Consider the following 19,287-nt stretch of genomic DNA (forward strand, 5'->3'; position numbering starts at 1 on the left):
ATTACACGGAAACTGAACTGATGAATCGAAAAGGCAGTCATTGGGGTAAAATTTCAACAAAAAATCCCCAGAGCTTGCAAAAACCCAAAGTAAAACGGAATCAAACATGAAAAAAAAAACACATTGCTACATGTGTCTAACGGTTAACCAACATCTCCCATCAGACATATCAATAGACCAGCTGGAAAAAAATACACTTTCACTGTGGTATAGCTTCACTTAAGTGAACCAAGGCCAACGGCGAAAAGCTCTAAGAGTATTATCAGCTTCGTCGCGAAGAGAAGAAGATACTTTATTTAGGAGGGAATGGGAATATTCGCATCCGTTTGACGACTTAACAGTTCCCCGGTTGGCAATAAACGAAATTTTAATGCCGGCAAAGTAGCCAATGTAGGCAAAGTAACTAAAGTGGCCGACAAGACCCGCTTCCCAGTGCGAAACTAGACTTTCAGATACAATATGATAAGCCTTTTCTGGGCGGCAGCAGCAGCAGCAGCAGAGGCAGAAGATTATTTGTTTTGGTCTTGGGACAGGCTCAAAGGGAATTTTCTATCAGTTGGGCTGCCATTGTTCTTGCAATCGATACGTGTATATGGCCGCATATAGCCGTGGCATTTAAAAAGCACAATAACAGCCATAAAGTCGCTCTGAAATGAGGCAATCGAGTGGGCGATAAATACAACGGAGGATGGTCAAAGAGTTTTGTTTGAGTCTTGTCTGCAAATATTTAAAGAATGCTTCAAAGAGCCAGCATGTCGTATACTTATTTAAATGTGTATACGCACCGTTGCCGGGTGTTAAAAGGTAGTGTGCAAAATTAAGGGTTATTCGATTATAAATGATGAGACAGGAAATATATTTGGCATATACATATACATGGCATATACATGGATATTAAAATGCAAATAAATTATTAATTCTAAATATCTGACACTTTGTCAGCTAGTCTAAAAAAAGATCTGAAAATTTATGATGCGCACACTGTCTGGAATCATCTGCTGCCAAAACACAACATTATATGTACACATATGATCGTTTCGTCTGAAAAGATAAACACTTTTTCAAAAATTTTCCATCAATACTCCCTTTGACGTTGTTTTCCTACACCTCACCTCAGTTTTCACCATTTCCCCAGCCATTCGTCAGAAGCATAAAATACTAAATTTAGTTTCGCCTCTGGATATTTCTTCAAGTTGGTTGTTTGGCTTTTGACATGGCCAGATGGTTCCATCGGGCTGTGGGCCAAGGTCAATTGAAAATTGTTCCAGTGAAATTGTTCAACGCAATTGCAAGTAATCTCTTATCAGACAAATAAACATCAGCATTGTAATGTGCATTTATCTGTTTATGGATCTAAAGTGCTGCCTCTTCATGACTTTCGGTTCCGTTCTACAGAATTCGCAGATTTTTCGCAGTAATTACGATATAATTAAATGGAAATTATTTTCGAATATTATTTTGTTTTTATATAAAGTAAACATAGTACTATTAGCATTTTACTTTGAATATTCAACATACTTTTGATCCAAAATGATTATTTTTAACGTGGCTGTATATCTGTGCTAGTTTCTTTCATTACGTAATTTCGTTTGTAAATATTTTCCTTCACTTTTTGCCAGGCTCTTGTCCTCTTGTTTATCTACCGATTTTCCATGTTTCACCCCTTCCATTTCCACCTCGCAAAACGGCGAATTTTCCGGGTGAAATTGAAACGCGTGAAAGGCGGGCGGGGCATGCCCCGAATAAGCCACTGAACGCTCAATTTAATTTATTTTGTTGTCATTCATCGCACAGCGGGATACCTTGGCAATAAAATCCGTTCGGGGGAGGAGTGTACAGAGTGTTTTGTATATCCATTGAGAAAATGATATAATTGTCCCAGCGGGGAAACAAAAGCATCGCCCACTGTTACCAATCAAAGAACGTGAGTGATTCTGCAGCTGACTATTAAGATTTGATCTTTGGACAATTTATATTGTGTTGCGCTGACAAACGCTATTTTTAACAGTGGAGGAACAAAATAATTCACCTGAAGTTGTATAACTTTGGCTCTATTTAACATTTTTAGTATTGGAAGTATTATTGTCATTATTATAAATATGTAACCTACTCTTTGAGGCCCACTGTATTGTTTAATTGGTTCGACTTTATGGGTTAGCCTTTCGGTTTTGTGTTTTTTCTGCTTTAAACGTATTTGCATGCCACATCGAACTCTGACCCTATCATCGGTATTTGCATTGACCCGCTGGCAAATTGCAATTCTTGAATAAACGGCGGGCGGGTCATTAATCGCTTGCTATTTATTTTCCGCTTTTATGCCAAAGTGAAATCAAATTAACTCGCATTAAGTGCAGGCTAGGGCGTTTCCATTATGGCCAGTGGAAGAAGTGGCGGAGAGTCTGATTTATGCAAATTGGCCAAGACGCTCAGCAGCAGGACTTCTCCACATTTTTACGGTAACTTTTCCCTGCGCGAATGACGTCATCGCGGACTAGAGAGCACAAACAATAACGCCGACGAATTTATTGCATTTAATTTGCATGTAAATTTGTGCAGGGAACTGCGCTTTTGCCCAGATAAGTATGCAGCGGTTTATTTTTCTCTGTCTCAAAGTCGCGGTGAAGAATTGCCAGAAAAGGAGAAAATGTTGGGAAAATATTTACTCAGGGTATGCAAATAAATACCCTACATTCGGATAAAGCCAGACACACACAAATTGTAAATAATAAACGCACTAAAGTTGTCGAGTAAACTTAAAAACTTCATAGAAAATACAGAGAAGATATATAGAAAATATTTTATAATTGGTGAACTTTACGAGAGCGAAAGAGACCCATAGTGGCTATTATAAGTGACGAACTAACCAGTCGCATTTATTAGGAAATTCTTCTAGGAAGTCTGGACTCTCAGGCATGTCTTCAGCTTTTCCGACTTGTTTCCCACAGCTTTTCCCAGACTATTCGGTGGTGGGCGTGGAAAATAGGTAGAAGAGCGGGGGATTGGCTATTTATTTGCTACTTCATTATAGCGCAAGGTGGCCCAAGGACGACTAACTTCAAGTTGGAAACTGGCAGCTGTAACATTAATTTGAAATGCTGTGAACGGGCAGTGAAGTGTGTTTTCTTGTGGCAAGCGGGTATTTTGCATTAAGAATTTAAAAGAAAATTTTTAAGCAGAATCCGATTGTCTCGGTCCCAGCTGAAAAACCAAATGGAAAATATGGGTAAACCAGAGGACGAGAGATCTATAAAATGCAGAAAGCGGCTTTATCCTCGATAAATATTCAAGTGCTGAATAATGGAGAAAATGGTAACCGAATAAATATGTAAATTGAAAGCTGAAAAATTCAGTGGCATCTGCCGAAAGTACTCATAGCCAACAGAAATGATTGAATATCCTTAAATACTTGATTTTTATCATTTTGTAAATGATAGCGTTTATACATTTATAGGTATTTTAAAATATATTTATCTCAGCTTTCATTTTAAAAACTGGCTTAGAACAGTATATATTCCCATAATTATTTGTAGGAAACTATTTGCGTTTCCTTATTTTAATTAAGGCTGTGAAAGTGTAAAAAGGAGAAAGCTAATTAGCAGGTAGGCAGGATAACGTTTTGAACACGAGGCCTTTTGCTTTCGTATACTTAATAAGTTGAGCATACGCCACGTGGGCTGAAAAGGAAAAATATTAATAAATTAATTGTTGGCAGCTGAGCGAGGAAAAAGAAGCATCACACACCCATACACACATATAATCCTGGGCATCCTTTCGGAATCCTGTTTTACCGGTCTTGTCGCCTTTGTTCCAAGCCAACCACAAACCTGCCCATCACACTAAAAATAACACTTTCCGCTCTAATAAACATTTCCGCTTCGTGAAATTTACCATTTTACAATAAATTAAGTGAGAAGGAATAAACATAATAATATATATATATGTATATATATATATATACACCCACGCCCCCTAACCGCATGTACACATATCTGAGTGGCTTTTGGGTAGCTTTCTTATCGATAAACTTACGCTTCTTTACCTTTTGGGGCATTTAAAAATTATTTCTCGTTGCCAGGTTCTCTGAAATAAAACTCAGCTTATTGTATTCCCTTGGGACGTATCTAGTCTAAATTAAAAATGTGTCCTTAAAGAGTATATTCGTAAATAGAATAAATATTCTTTTACTTTGTAACTTAAAATGTGCGCAATGGAATGAGAAACACACCTAGTACATAGGTAATTTATTTACTTCCTAAACTTGTTTTTGAATTAGTTATAAAAAATGTTTAGCTCATTATTGTTAAATATGTAAACCAGATGAGCAATTAATAACTTTAACTTCGGCATTGATATGAAAAAGTCGTGGAAATCTCCCCGTTACTCAATTGGTTGGAAAAATCAATGGAAATTGCCATTCCACCGCCCTTCAAGGCACAGAGAAAATTAACATTCAACTTTAAGCATTTCGTTTCCATTTCATTTGCTCGTGCTCCTTTGCTCCTTTTTGGAATTTGAGATTTTTAGATTTTCCGCAAATTTGTCAGTTAATGTGCCCACGTGACTTTCAACTGAGGTGAGGTGAGCTGAGGTGAGGTGCGAAAAGGAGATCCAGTCGAGTTTCCAAACTGTCACGTACCTGCTAAATTAAAAACGATTACTTATTCAAAAACCAAAAAGTGGAGAACGAAGTCCGGGCCCTATGCACTTAATTTAAATCGTTATTGTTATTATATCTATATAAAGTCGGTCCGCGAATTCGCGCTCAGCCGCGGGCTTTTACATCGTTTTCAATTAAAAGGATATGCGCCCTGGATTTCTGTTCGGAACAGAAGAACGCGGGAATTCACTTGAGTGCCGCTGACAGAAAAATGAAATTCAAAAATAAAATACAAAACCAACAGGCCGAGAAAACCCAAGGCAAACTCCTTGTAACACAAATGGACTAAAATGGAAAAAAAAAAATGCAAAACTTAACAACGGAAAACAAAGCGATTTCGGCATAATTCGCTACAAAAAGAAAATTAAGTCCTGCCAAAAAGATGGCATAAAAAAGTCAAAGACAAAGGAAAATAACCGCGGTTTCTTTTTTTTTTGGTAATTGTGTGGGCCCATGAAATTGCTTTTCTTTTATAAGATGACATATAAAGGAACGTATGTAAATGTGAAAGAGGGCGTTACGTTTAAATAAATACTTATTAAAATAATACTGATATGTGTGGAGCTAATCTAAATAAATAGTAAAGGGTATTATGTAGGATTACATATTTACCAACAAGAAAGTGTTTACAAACAAGCAGGAAAAACTTTCATTTTCATTTATTACGTTATTATTATTATTACGCTCTTACTTTTTTGATCGTATTACATTTTATGGGTGGAAAAGGTCTTCAACTGTGACGTCATTCCGAAGTAAATGAAAAGTTGTTTCGGCTGTATTACGTTTTTCCGCTTTTCCTGCAATAAAAATTGTGGTTTGTCATGCGATTTGGGCTCCGCATTAAATTCGCTGGAGAGCAAAGGAAAATCTAAAATAAACTTAACCCTTGATACCCAATTTCTTCACCATTTACCCTAATAATCAGCTACATTACTGATTACCATCGTAATCAAAGGCGAGATTTTAAGTAAAAGTTTCGGTAGTTTCGAAAACTTTTAACCGACTCTTGGGTTCAAAGCAAATCTTTTAATAGTTAATTTAATTTGAGTGAAACTTTGATTGGCAAGACCTTTAATTCGTTTTTGTTCCCTAAATAAATGGATAAATTATAAATTTAACTAAGTTTTTTTTGTATATACACTTTTTTTTAAATCCTAAGTTCTAATCCTAAGTTTTAATTTGTAATTTTTTTAAATATCTAACATTGTATTTTTAATTCAATTTTCATATGAATGCAATTTGTTTTGCGGTAATGGTGAATTGTTAAAAAGATATCACTTTAATCGGCGCGTAGTACATGCGTTTTATTTATTTATTATTGGCATTCATTGAGCGAAATGAGCTTTTGTTGCCCGATTGAATCGAATGTCAATTTTGCGGTCGGAAAAACTGTCATTAATTTTTAATTTCAACTTGTTACGTGGATGCAATTAAATGTTGACATTCGAGTGCATCATTTGTCAAGGCGCGGAGCTTTACCCCCCAGCCACCAAGCTACGAGTTTAGGGTTAATCGGTTGCCGACACGTTCGAATTTCATTTAGTTAATTCCGCAATGGGTTAAAGTCCATCTCTGGGGGTTGTTTTCCGGCCATGCAACAAATAAAAAAGAAAAGGGAAAGCTAGCAACAAAACGTGACTGAAAATGTGACTTTTCCAGACTGCCATCGATTGTGAAGTCATCCCCAGGTAACAACACCCACCATGTCTGAACTCAAACTAAAAAATGTTGTAAAATTTATACAAAATTTAAGATCTTTTCGCTCATGTTGACTTTAATGTAGTCATTTTCCAATCAGCGCCCTATTTTCATGATCTTTGGACAATTTCAAGATTTATACCATTTTTCAACTGCTGAATTGTTGACTGGTTCTTCTTGTACTTTGTTGACTTCAGCGCAGGAGAATGCAAAGTGAAACTGATTAATAATCCGGGGCAAATGGAATTGCCTGACAGACAGATGAGGAACTTACCAAAAAGGAATATAAAAATATAAATATGAATCGCTTTTGACAATTTAAAACCTCGAAGTTGCACCCGCCAGTACTCTTTCTTTGACCACGCGCAGCGTTTTCCCAAATAATAAATGCACAGAAATAAAAAAAAAAAAGCAACAGGCCGGTGCTACCAATATCCTGACCCGGCAAACCAAAGGCCAGACCGCAGGATATGACCTCTGTTAGGCCCCTTCTAAAACTTCAACCTATTCACTTGGTTTGCCACCCGGTTTTCCAGCATTTCCACCTTGCATTTCCCCCGCTTGCTCGTGGCTTTGTTTTGACCGCAACCTTCATTCAACGCTCCATGCCGCTCCATGTATGCCACCGACAGTTAATAGCCATCTTATATAACAAGTAGGAAAATTATTATATATGAGAAATGGGTTTGGCGTACGGAAATTATAAAGCGAAATATAAAGTATCCCTGCCAATTAGCCGCATTAAAATGCGCCATTACAAATTATTTAATCAACAGTTGAGTTATGCATTTGCTTTCTGTTTTCTCTAACTGATGTGCTTTTCTTGTCTTTTCAGGTTAGCTGGTACTATCCAATGGCAACCATAAATTTATAATGGTATATAGATATACATTTTACAAGTATGAAAACAAGTTATGCAAAAATACAAACTTAATATAACTTTGCAACATTTTCGAAAAAGTTTCGTTTAATTTTCAAGAATTGTAAAGATTACTATACAGGGGCTTTTTTCGAAGCAGGCAATCAATTAATGAGCATCCTTCGCGTTCCGCGAAATTAATTAATTTCCGTGGACACTCCAACCCACTCCACAAACATTCATTTAATTTGCGTTTTTGTCCCTATTCTGTGGGAGAAATAGCAGGGAGGGAAAAACAATAAAATGGCTACAAAAAAGTGTAAATCATATAACATCAATTTTCATTAGCTGTGGCAGGCGTGTGGCAGTTTTCGGCACTTTGGTGGCCATTTAGTTGATTTGACCGCTAGTCAAAGGCATCATAAATATGGAAATACACTGAGCTGTAGTGAAATCATTTATCATTAGTTCATTTTTTCTAGATAACTGTTCCTATTTTTTTTTTCGCATTTTAGATAAATGTCCTGGTTTGAACACATGTAGATAGGGAATTTTATTACAAATTCAACGAGGTATGCCATTCTAGTTTTGGACAATTATTTTTAATGCTATCGACAAAATACTGCTTATTTTTTACCTAACAACATTTTTTCAAATTTTCGCATTTAAATACCATCATCAAAATTTGCGAAAAATGTCAAAAAAATTAAAATTTTTTGTTTGAACGCAGGTTGATAGGGAATTTTGTTACGAATTCAACGAGGTATGGAATTCTAGTTTTGGACAATTATTTTTAATGCTATCGACAAAATGATTATTTTTTACTAAAAAATAAGAAAAAAAAAATGTCACAAAAAATGCGAAACGGGATACAATAATGTCAAATTCGTTTCTTAAGCTCCTGCGAATTGGAAGTCCCCATTTTTTTTTGTATAAATTTGGTTTTGTCTTGGGTAAGAGGCACAACGAAATTAATTGCATACAAATAGGCGTCAGCAGTTGGGTTCTAAGTAAATAAATTAGTTTTAGGGTCTGTTGCGGAGATGTATAGCTTTTGAGGGGGAGCGGGCGTGAATTGCGACCATCAGGTGGGTGGTGGCTGGTGGATGAGTGGATGGGTTTTCCGTCACATGCCGAAAAGCGAGAGGCAAACAACAAGTTAAAGCTTTAACGGATGCGACCGCATTGGGTGGAAAATGCGGGGAAAACAGCTGGGGAAATGGGTGGTGAATGTAAGTGAGTACGCACTTGGAAAATCTTCTCGGACTGATGCGCCTCGGAAAATGTCATCAAGTGGCGAAGGGCACCGAGATAAGCTAACTGCATATGCCATGAGTTGAAAGCAAAAATACAAAATGATATCGATAGAATAGACTTTTCTTAATTCAACCAAAATAAAACCATATTTAATATAAATAAACATATTATAGACCTCACATTTTGTGAAAATATTTCCATTGTAATAAAACTCATATTTTATGAAAATTTTTACATTGTAAAGGGTATTTTAGATTCACAATTTTTCTGGCTTGCCAATTAGTCGTCCCTCTACTTGTGCAGGTTTTATGCAATTTAGCAGTTTGAGGAAAGGGCAAAAGAGTTTTTCCATCACGCTCTAGAGCATTTCGAGTTTGTTAAACCTTGTTTTTAAGTTTGCGCCTGACTTTTGTGTCAATGTCGCCAATGCTGAGATTAAAGACCAGCTGAACTGAAACATGAAAATGAAACTTATACAGATACTGATACTGAAAGCTATGGAAAGGAATGAACCGAAGGTGGAAAAGGCGGAATGTCTCCGTCATCGCTCACCCCACTTTCCTCATTTATTTCATTCCATTTCAATTTCGCGCTCATTTCATGCATATGATTTTAATTTTAGCTAAACAGATGTATGTACGAGTATGTATGTATGTATGTGTGGAAGGACATTGGCAGGGTTTTCCTGCCCTGCCCAGATTTTCCCGCCCATCCTTGGATTTTCTCGCACATTTTGCTTGGCTTGTAATTGAATTCGTTCTGTCGAGAAGTGAAAATGGAATTGCCAGCCCGGCAAAATGACTGTATCTGCTCATATATCAGCCAGCTAATACACTGAGAACAAGTATTACCAGATTGCTAAGGTTACGAAATCAAAGTTTTAAAGTTTGTTTTTCATTTGAAATTATCAACAATTTAACCATTACTTGCAAATTGTCTATGAAAATAATTTGAAAGTCACAGCATTATTTTGTTTTCAATTTTATCAAAGACATAGTGGACTTAAAATTATGAATTGGCTGGGAAAGTGATGGAATTCCTCGCGGTGCATCCCTATTTAACCGCCTGCGTGTGAGCAGACATATGGACTCCCAGTGACAGCTGTCAAGCGGCAGGTGGACTCGACCCGCTCCTCAAGCCAAGTCAACCAACAAAGTTGGAAGCCAACAAATCATAAATGCCATTACAAGGAGCCACACAGACGGTGTGGCCAGGAGAAGGGCGTTGAATTGGAGTGGGAAAGGTGGGGAAAACTAAGAAAAGTGGCGAAAGGAGCAGTAAGAAGCCGCAAGGAGCCGCAAGGACATCGTGTTGTTTGCGGCAAACTGTTGCAGCAAATACCATTGCACACTTTTGCGGACAGGTGTCCAATTCCGGCGGAATGTCGGAATCCGGACAATTCGCAAGTCAACAATAGCGGGGCAAAAATAATTACCTAAACAAAATAGTTCAAGAATTTGCGGATTTTCAAAATATTTACATTTACAAATGCTATAAATGGGGTTACCTATACAAATATAATATATACAATACTATTTTAAGCAATCAGGTTTGTTCAGTTCAGTTTGGGATTCAGTTTATTTTTCCAGGATCGCAACCCAATTTTATTTTTTCCAGTGTCCTTTTGTGATGAGAACAGGACAACATCTTGAGAGCCGTTCCCCTAGTTGAGCAGCTAGCAGGATAATCAAGCTTAGCCAGGAGCGGGAAGAATTTACGACTGTTGACAATGTGTACGAAAGTTGCGTCACTTTTTACAGCTGCCCAGAAATGAAACGACGTGTGAAAGTTACTGACAGGGGAGATTGGGGATATACTCGTATGTTTACTCAGGGAGTGGGTTGCTGGGGAATCCGGAGCATCGCATCCACACTAAATTTATGCAGACTGCTTGGGAATTTACAACTATTTTTATGAAGCCAAGCGGGTGTCCTTGGACACAACACGAACAACTTTACGACAGCAACACGCCCGAATATCCTAAAAGGATAACTATAGCCGGAGCACACACACATATACAATATAAAAAAAAAGAACTTTAAAAACGACATGCCAAGAAACGAGCTGGAACCAGTACTTTCGTCCCCAAAAAGGATTAGGAAATTGATTTCGAATCAATCAATGTGCATATATAATATATATGTGCAGGAGATATTTCGATAGCTGACAATTTTATTAAAACTTTTATAGGAATGTCAAAGGTACCAATTCGTTTTGCTGCAAAGAAATACGAATACTCTAAATAGCTTGGCAGTATGTTTAAATGCTTAAAATTGGCCAAAAGTTATACACCTAGGAGAATTGATTCTAACACTTAGGAATATACGAGTTAAGCAGCTTGCAATACGAATTAGTCTCTTGTTTATTAAATTTGCTGAATTCATTTATTTAATTTGCGAGTGTCTAGTACGTAATTTCTCTTCCCCAGTTAAACTGCATCATATTTTCTGTGATTTTTGCTTTCTACTTGCCATAAAAGCGATTGGATTGCCCATAAAAAAAATATACCACATCGGCAAATAAAATCAAGTACTGGAATATGGTTTTCTGGTATAAAAAGTGGTTTAAGGAGCTCTGGTCCACTCGCATACTGCCCTCTGCTGAGCCCCCAAAAAATTTGTACACATTTAGACACGCATGCAAATGGCAAATTCGTCAGTTCGTCAAATTAAGGCATTTGTATGCCCGGCCAGGTTCTGACTCCCTTTTTCATTTTCCCACCCATTTTCCAACAGGCTTTCCAAACCACCAAAGCTGTGCACTCGCAAAAAAAAAAAGGATATGTTCTCTTTCATCACGAAGCTGACCAGCATTATTTTCGAATACATTGTATAATAATTCTTCTTTCATATTATTTGCCAGTGTAATAATTTTGGCTGTGCTCTAGACGCTTTTTTGTTTTGATTACGAGGCCATTTGTGACAGCCTTTTGGGAGACAAGATTCAGCGACATTATGATGAGGCCAAGTCAGAGTCGAAACATGTCACAATGTACCTCGTAAGAATGGGCAATCTGTGGGCCAAAGTAGCTGGAACATAGCTCGTTTTTATTATCTTGCAAAATATGCTATATGATTTAGTTAGGCAGTTGGGCAGTGGAACTAAAAGTATCATTTGTATGGGAACTGTGAAAATAAATTGCTTTCTCAGAATCGAGAAAATTCTGCAGCAACTTTGGGAAATATTTTTTATCGAAGAGTGCATTTCAAGTGCTTCAGCTTGAATAATATAGATGCATCCACTCAAAATTGTAGCTATGCCAGCAGTGGTAGTCCCCGTTACTTTAGGGAAAATCCCTAAAATGCAGCCGAAAGCCGCTTTAATTGTGTTTCATGGGCCATGATGGTTGGGCTTGGCCAAAATGCCATTAATTTCGACCCAAAAACATGGCCATAGAAACATAGCCAGAAGAGAGCAGTTCACATCAGCTCGATCTATTAATAGAGGGTGAAAGGGGGTGAGGCTTGGGTTATTGATTTTCAGTCAGCCGCAAACAAATGTGGTTTACCTGAGTAAAAAACAAAAAAAAAAAAAAAGACAAAGAAAAAGCGATGGATATTGTTTGCCTCGTGTGGTGGGTTTGCGCACTAAAATAGACCAATGAAAAGGGGAAAATGTGTGGACGTGCAGGTGTTAATTTTAAATTATTGACAAAAATGCCGGGCTTTACCTTCTCAATTAGGATATCGTTCAAAAATAATTCCTTCTAGCAAGCTCATGACATTACATTTAATTGCACATTAAGCGATATAAAATATTTAATCAAATAATTAAATCTAAATAATGCACAGACCGCCGACTAAAATGTTAAAACAAGTTTATTATTCATTCACGGTCGACTAGCCTACATAACGGAGACCTTGGGGCTCGCTTAATAGATTAATTCAATAATAATTATGACTATTAGCCTTTTGGGCATGCTACTACATGCAAATTAGTAAATATGTATATGCTACAAATTTAAATGACTGTATTGTATTGTTGTATTCATATTCGTTTTAATTACACGTACTCTCTAATGAAGTCAACGAATTGAATTACCAAGGTGCTTTTCGTATCTCCAATTTTAACCTTATCCCTGTAAGAAGGGAGGTGATTTGATTGTGAAAAATGTCTGAGGAGGTGGGAGAATAGGTAAATTGAAGGGAGCAAATGCCAATTTCACCTGCAACTGTTGGTATCTTTGTGGCATTAGTCCGTGGTCTGGTCTGCGGAATTGCGTGCATTTAAATGTTCTAAAAACTATACATCTAAAATAATACAAAAGAACCTTCGACATTTGGTCTGCTTACCATTCTGACCCATCGACGTGCAAGGAAAAAGTGTCGGAAAAGCGGCAAAGTTAACGGATTAACGTGTTGGCAAATAATTGTATTGTTATTTCTAAGAAACGGGATCACTAATAACTGAAATGGGCAAAATATAAAAATATACATGGTTAAATATTTAAATTTCTTGCAATTTATTAACTAAAAGAGACGTGTTTAAAATATTTCATTAACTTCATAAGTACACCTGACTGACTCATTCCATAAAACCATTGCTAAGTCCCCTTAATTCTCCGTATCCCTGGAATCGTTTCTTTTCTAATTCCATTAAATGTGGCAGAGATTAGTCGGGTCTAAGTCCACTGATGATAAGCAGTTGTAAATGTCGCAATCGCTGTCAAATTGCTGTGGAGACCGAAAGATTGATGATGTTGACTAAGAGAATGGCGGTGATATAGGGGGGAATAATTAGACCAGCTGAAAGTTATTCAACCTCTTTTTCCCCGAAATGCTGGACATGCCGTAGTCCTATCGCATTGAAGCCAAGTCAGTGCGGATAGCCTGGAAAATTGGTCCTTATTGTATTGAAGTCGGCTTTTTGGGTCAGCATTTGATTGATGCATAGGAGAGGAGCGATGCTAATTGATTGATTGACATCGATTGAAATGCCTGGATAATTGTAGTCACCTTACCCAGAGTTTCGAAATTTGGCGACAAATATTCTGGGCGAAAATGAAAATCTCAGTGAGTGTTTCTGGCCAAAAAAACTAAAGGTTATAGAGACACAAACATACACTGAGTGGCACAATTAGGACGCAATTCAAACAGCCAGCAGACATGTCAAAAGTTCCTTTATTGGTTTAGCACATTCAGGAAATCGAAAAGGCAATGACAGCAAAGAAGCATAACAAAACAGGACAAGAAAAAAAACAAGGAAATCCTGATAAAAAAATAACCTACAACTGAACTTAGATAAGGGTGTATTCTTATGTTGGCCAAGGTTAGATTTGCATCGTTGCTAAGAAATTCTTAATAAATTTAGTTACAAGAATATACCAACGAGGTATGATTAGATTACAGATGCAATTTTAGATGTAAATAACAAATATCCCAAAAACTGAAAACATTATTAACATTCCAGCTGTTGAAGGGGATTGAAAATTTTCGAAAACCAACGCAGGTCAGAGGATATTTCTCTATCCATCTCCTATCCTCCACTTCCGTTCCCCCTACTTTTCTCCCCTATATCCGCCTGTCTGTCTATTTGTCTGTCGGCGTGTCTTTTGCCTGTCTGCGTTGGCATGTACACAACATGTGGGCTTTGTGTCTGCACCGAGAGAAATTGGCTTTGGTTTTAGTGAAACTTTTCAACATTATACTGTACATTTGACTGTCACCAAATCGATTATTAACGCTCTTCGGTATATATCAAGAGAAGACGTTTTCTTCAACCGAAATATTTCAAATATTCATTTACGTGCTCGATTGTTAACAAATATTTTCCAAGTGAAGAGATGCCGATGTCGTGTCCGCCTGTCTGTTTTCTGTCTTGGCCAGCACGCAGAGTCCTGACCACACCTACGACCTGACCACGCCCACCACAAACGCCCCCCCTTTAGGTTGGCAAAAAGCAGAAGGACGAACCCAGTAAAACCGAAAGAAAAACAACATTCTACCAACTGATTAAATTTATGCGCCCTTTGCATACGAATTCGGAAGGCAAGCCAGAGAAAAAACCAAATTAGCCAAAGCAATTTGGCCAGAAGTACGAGGGAAGTGGAACGAGCTAAACTAATTGTTTCTCGCAGGACCTTTTTCTTAGAAGACTTTAAACAGCCTCAAGTGTAACTTAACTTTAGACAACAGAACTTCTGTGGGATTGCCAATAAGGGTGGTCTTGAAGTTTAGTTAATTTTACTCAGCGATATAGGGACTGAACAATATTAAAATGAACACAGTCCATTTCGAACTAGAAGATTTTCTGTTTAGATTTTGGGACCCAAGCAGTGTTCATCATATTTCCACATCTCGTGAAATTTCGAATAATAAATAAACTTTTTTTTGCGCTCGTATTGCTGATGGGTTTCGATGGTCGAGGTCTCCGATTCGGTTTGGCAATGGGAATGAGTAGTACTGCATATGGAAGGGACAGCTTGATGGCTTTTGCCTTTTGCTTGCGTGGTCTTTCAACTTGTTGCTTTTTTAATTACAGGCCATGCGGGGTGGGTATGAGTTCAGTTCTGAGCGCAACTTTACCCTTTCACCCTTGGAGCAACAACAAAAGCAATCAGGCTAACCGATTCAATGCACTTGAATTAAAGCCATGGGCTCTACCTCCCAATTTCCTTGCAACAAAACACAAATAAATTTGAAGCGCTTTAGAATATTTGTCATGCAATTACTATAGCCGGGAATTTATTAAATTGCCAATCCGTGGATCAACAGAGAGTTTTGGAAACTAAAAAAAAAAGTTTTGAAAGTCCGGTCTAGGCCGGAGTGGATTGGAGAGGATTATCCCCCCAATCCCCCCAACATTCGGCCACCAGTCTAACCCCTGTTGCGCCTGCGCTGGGGGCTCCTGCGCTGGGGGCTCCTGCGCTGAGGGCGCCTGCGTGCGTTAGCTGTACGTCTCCTGCGGGCGGCAGCAGCACGTCTCCTGCGTGCGGCACGCCTCCTGCGCGCGGCACGCCTCCTCCTGGCGGCAGCCTTCTTCTTCTTCTTAGCGGAGCTGGAGGACGAGCCGCTGGAACTGGTTCCCGAATTGCTACTGCTGCTGCTGGCTTCGGTGGTTTGAGGGGAGGAGGATGAGGAGGTGGTTTGCGGGGAGGAGGATGAGGCGGTGGTGGCTTCGGTGCTGGTGGTGCTACCCGCTTCGGTGCTGCTGGTGCTACCCGCTTCGGTGCTGCTGGTGCTACTCACTTCGGTGCTGGTGGCACAGATCAGTACGACTGCAAAGAGCAGCCAGTGGAGCTTCATTTTGGGGCAATGGTATTCGAAAGACTGGATGATCTATTGCCACCTCCGTTTACCCTATTTATAGGTACCAATGTACCACTCTGCGACATTGAGGCCTTACAATGTCAACTAAGCAACATGCGTTAGAACAAATTCGGGGTTTTTTTTATTGACACTCGCTGTTTCAGAGTTATTTACACAAATGGCGACTATTTATCCAGACAAATGACGCAATTATATTAGACAAGCATACGCCAACATATTGCGCATTGCGTATATATTTTAGTAATTTTGTTTTACGGGCAATCGTTATTCATCAATATTGCAATCATATTCATTGATTACATTTAATTTCTGTCAAAGTTGGGTGTGACTAAAAATAAAGGCGTAAATAAAAACGAAAAGACCAATTTTTCGCGGCATTGAATGTGAACTTAGCTTGGAAGTAAACAATGTTATATTAGAAGAATTGAACGTTTCGAACTGCCACATACAATGTTTTAAAGTTGTTTTTAAATTTTGTACAAACATTGGCATATAAATATTTCAAGTCACAAATATCGCCCAACCAAGTTAACTCGCAATTCAATTAAGCTGATGAAAAATGAGACTCATTCAATTGTATCTGAATAATTCAGTAAGCTCGCCATTTCTTCCCAGACTTATAACTTCTTTGAAGAAAGCAATTAAATATTTAGCTGCAGCTCCTGTGCACTTTTAGTAATTATTCGTTGCAAAAATGGTGGAAACGGAAGTGAAAACATGAGGAAATGCGGAAAATTGTACTGGATATTCCTCACTGGATAAACTCAGCAATGCATTTTGACTTTAACGTGTGGCCAACAACTGTTGTGGGTTGCTGGGGCTGTTGGATTTCCATCAATTAGAATCAATCAATCAACGTGCATAATTAAACTGCTCATTAGGCCAAAAGTAACGCTGGCAATCCACCACAGGCGGTCTCACATTCCACTGACGGCTTGAAAATTAAGTGAAATGGCCACATTGCACTCACTGCCTGGATAAATCAAACTAACTCCCATTCCCAAGTCCACGACATATGCGTCCACTTGTCGCATTTTCCTGCTCATGCTAGTTGGTTTGCATTCTCGCACTTGCGTATTTAATTTGTACAAACAAACGCTCACACACTGCAAAGGGGAAATTCCATGCTTGCATTTACGAATTCTTTGTTTGTTGATTGGCAAATGGCAAATTACATCGGCGATCGTTTTGCACAATATGAAAGAAATAGTTCTTAACCATAGATTTCTCATTACAATTTAAGTGAAATATGCCAATTGTTGTGTAATTTATTTGATTTAAGTCCCCGACTTTGCCTTCAATCGTTTGTTTATTAATTCCGTAGGCGCAGCACATTTTGTCCATTTTGGGGGCCAGTCAATGATGTCGCATTCTCAGCAAGTCAGTGTTTTCATTGTGATCCATTGTGAGGGACTTCCCAGCAAAATTAATGGCATACGCTTATTTGTTTTGTTCTTTGTGTTCTTTTTTTTTTTTTTTTTTGCAGAGGAACAAACGGGAACTGCAGTTTGCTGAGTAACTTTGTATGTAGCTTGAATACACATAAAAAATCGTAGATATATACCAGCATATTTTAATTATAAACATTATTTATTATCTTTTTAATATATGAATCTTACCTATAAAACCACTAATTCTTCAAATTACTTAACTACTCTATTCGGTGTATTGTAACGAATTTGTCTACCCTGCCCCTGGGCATTGGAAGTCTCATATCAAGACCCAAACACACACACGCACACGTGCGAGAGGGCAAAGGTCGGTGGGGAATTTCGAGGATGTGGCAAAAGGATACGACGGATGTGGGCCGTCGATGTTCGAATGCGTATGGCTGCATCCCTGGAGCAGATCTCGAATTATTTGCCATCAAAACGCTATTGATTTATTAATGCCGGTCATCATTCAACAACTCGAGGAAGTTTCCCGAGTGGAAATACCCTCCCGCATTGTACACATTAATTTTGCAAATGTCTCAATAAAAATCAATAACAAATATACGTATGTACGTACATTTTGCTTTTCGGCTCAATCCGGGAGGACTGTGTAACAAAAAAGCTCGTTTGCCAGCAAAATAAAAATAACACATATGATTGAGGACTTGTCTTTCGATTTGTTGAAATTGCAGAATGTATTTTCTTGATTTAAGCTATATTTTCATGATTTAGTTGGATCAAAAACTGTTGTAGTAATATTCGATTTTCATATGTATTCGATGTGTTAAAGTCTGCTCAACGTTTTTGCTGAGTTTTGGGAGACTCTGACTTTTCTCAGTATTTTAGAATGGATGCAAAAACCGTGAGATTATTCTTGCATATCCAAAGGGTTTCTTTTTCAATCAGTCCGCAAACTATGCTTTAGTATCAAAACAATAATTAATGGCGGAATGACAACTCTTAAGTTTTTACTCAAGTGGAGTTTAATCTGCCTGTTGTTTGTTCAGTGGTCTTCGTGCTCCAAATATTCTGAGCACCACCTGACGCCTCTTTTGTTATGAAATTCGTGGTTGTTGTTTTCGTTGACGGTTTTTTCTCTTTATGTTTTTCCTCACACATATTGTACACACAAATGTGTGTGTGTGTGAGTGTGTGGTATCTATGGCAACACATTTTTCACATTCCCTTTCACTTTTTTGGGCTGAAAAGTTTTTGCTTACCAGTATTTTGCCGCTTGCACAAATTTTCCTTTTGGGGCTTTTGCGGGTTTCCCCGAGTTCGGTTTTGTGCTAATGGATTTCAATGGAAACGCAACTTTTGAGGCCCAGAAAAGCCTTGTCGAATAAATGTTTAATGCTCGTCTGCATTTTAATCAACTTATTAAAAAGGATTGCCGATTTGGCATTGACAGTCAGATGTTTACGTTGGCCCATTGATCGTAAATGAAATGCTTCACCTGAAAATATTATTCCGAATAGGATTCCCAATGTTTAAACAATTGCGCAAAAACAAGTACATAGTTGCTAGTTTTAGTTGCTTCTGCCGGCCACCACCACCACTACTTCCGCTGCGGTTTTCCTTTTGGTCCTGGATCTCCTATTCTTCCGATCTGCGATTTTTACTGCTGCGACTCTTAGAACCCCTCCTCCTCTTGATTTTCCTGACCTTCCTGGGCGTCTTGATCTTCCGCTGAAAGTGCGTGACAGTCTTCTTCTTCCCACTGCTGGTGGCCGAAGCGGAAGTAGTGGTGGTGGCAGCCGAGGCAGACGTGGTCGTGGGGGAGGAGGCTGCCTCCGACTGGTGGATCATCACACAGTTTTGTCAACTGTTACTCGGCTTTTGAGTAAATGAATATGATGATAATTAATCTATATACGATAAAGGCGTTGTAAAAGCGTAAGAAACATTTTATTTTCAATTATTTTCATAGTTTATAGGATTAGCAATATTTTTCGATTATAAGGCAAATATAAAAATCAAAAAAAAAAGTATTTTTATTTTGTTAGGCTCGTATATTTTTTCAAATCAGTTTGAAAGGTTTTTTGTTGACAGATTAAGTTCAAATTTGTTATATATAATGTGTGTGTATAATTATGTGTATTTAACTTAATTAAA

The 19,287-nt window shown here is 38.1% G+C and overlaps 1 protein-coding gene across 1 annotated transcript; it reads right to left on the reverse strand.

Annotated features, from left to right (window-relative positions):
• Positions 1-15,123: 15,123 nt before the first annotated feature.
• Positions 15,124-15,779, reverse strand: LOC6549764 (cell wall integrity and stress response component 1). Its single transcript, XM_026982233.1, has one exon. It carries the CDS (start codon positions 15,713-15,715, stop codon positions 15,287-15,289), a length of 429 nt encoding a protein of 142 aa, XP_026838034.1. The 5' UTR covers positions 15,716-15,779; the 3' UTR covers positions 15,124-15,286.
• Between the last annotated feature and the right edge of the window lie 3,508 nt (positions 15,780-19,287).

The sequence above is a fragment of the Drosophila erecta genome, unplaced genomic scaffold (genome assembly GCF_003286155.1).
Source record: "Drosophila erecta strain 14021-0224.00,06,07 unplaced genomic scaffold, DereRS2 tig00000126-arrow-pilon, whole genome shotgun sequence".
NCBI classification, from domain to species: domain Eukaryota; kingdom Metazoa; phylum Arthropoda; class Insecta; order Diptera; family Drosophilidae; genus Drosophila; species Drosophila erecta.

Coding starts and splice junctions, on each gene's coding strand:
- LOC6549764 (XM_026982233.1), bottom strand. CDS start 15,715: ATGAAGCTCCACTGGCTGCTCTTTGCAGTCGTACTGATCTGTGCCACC.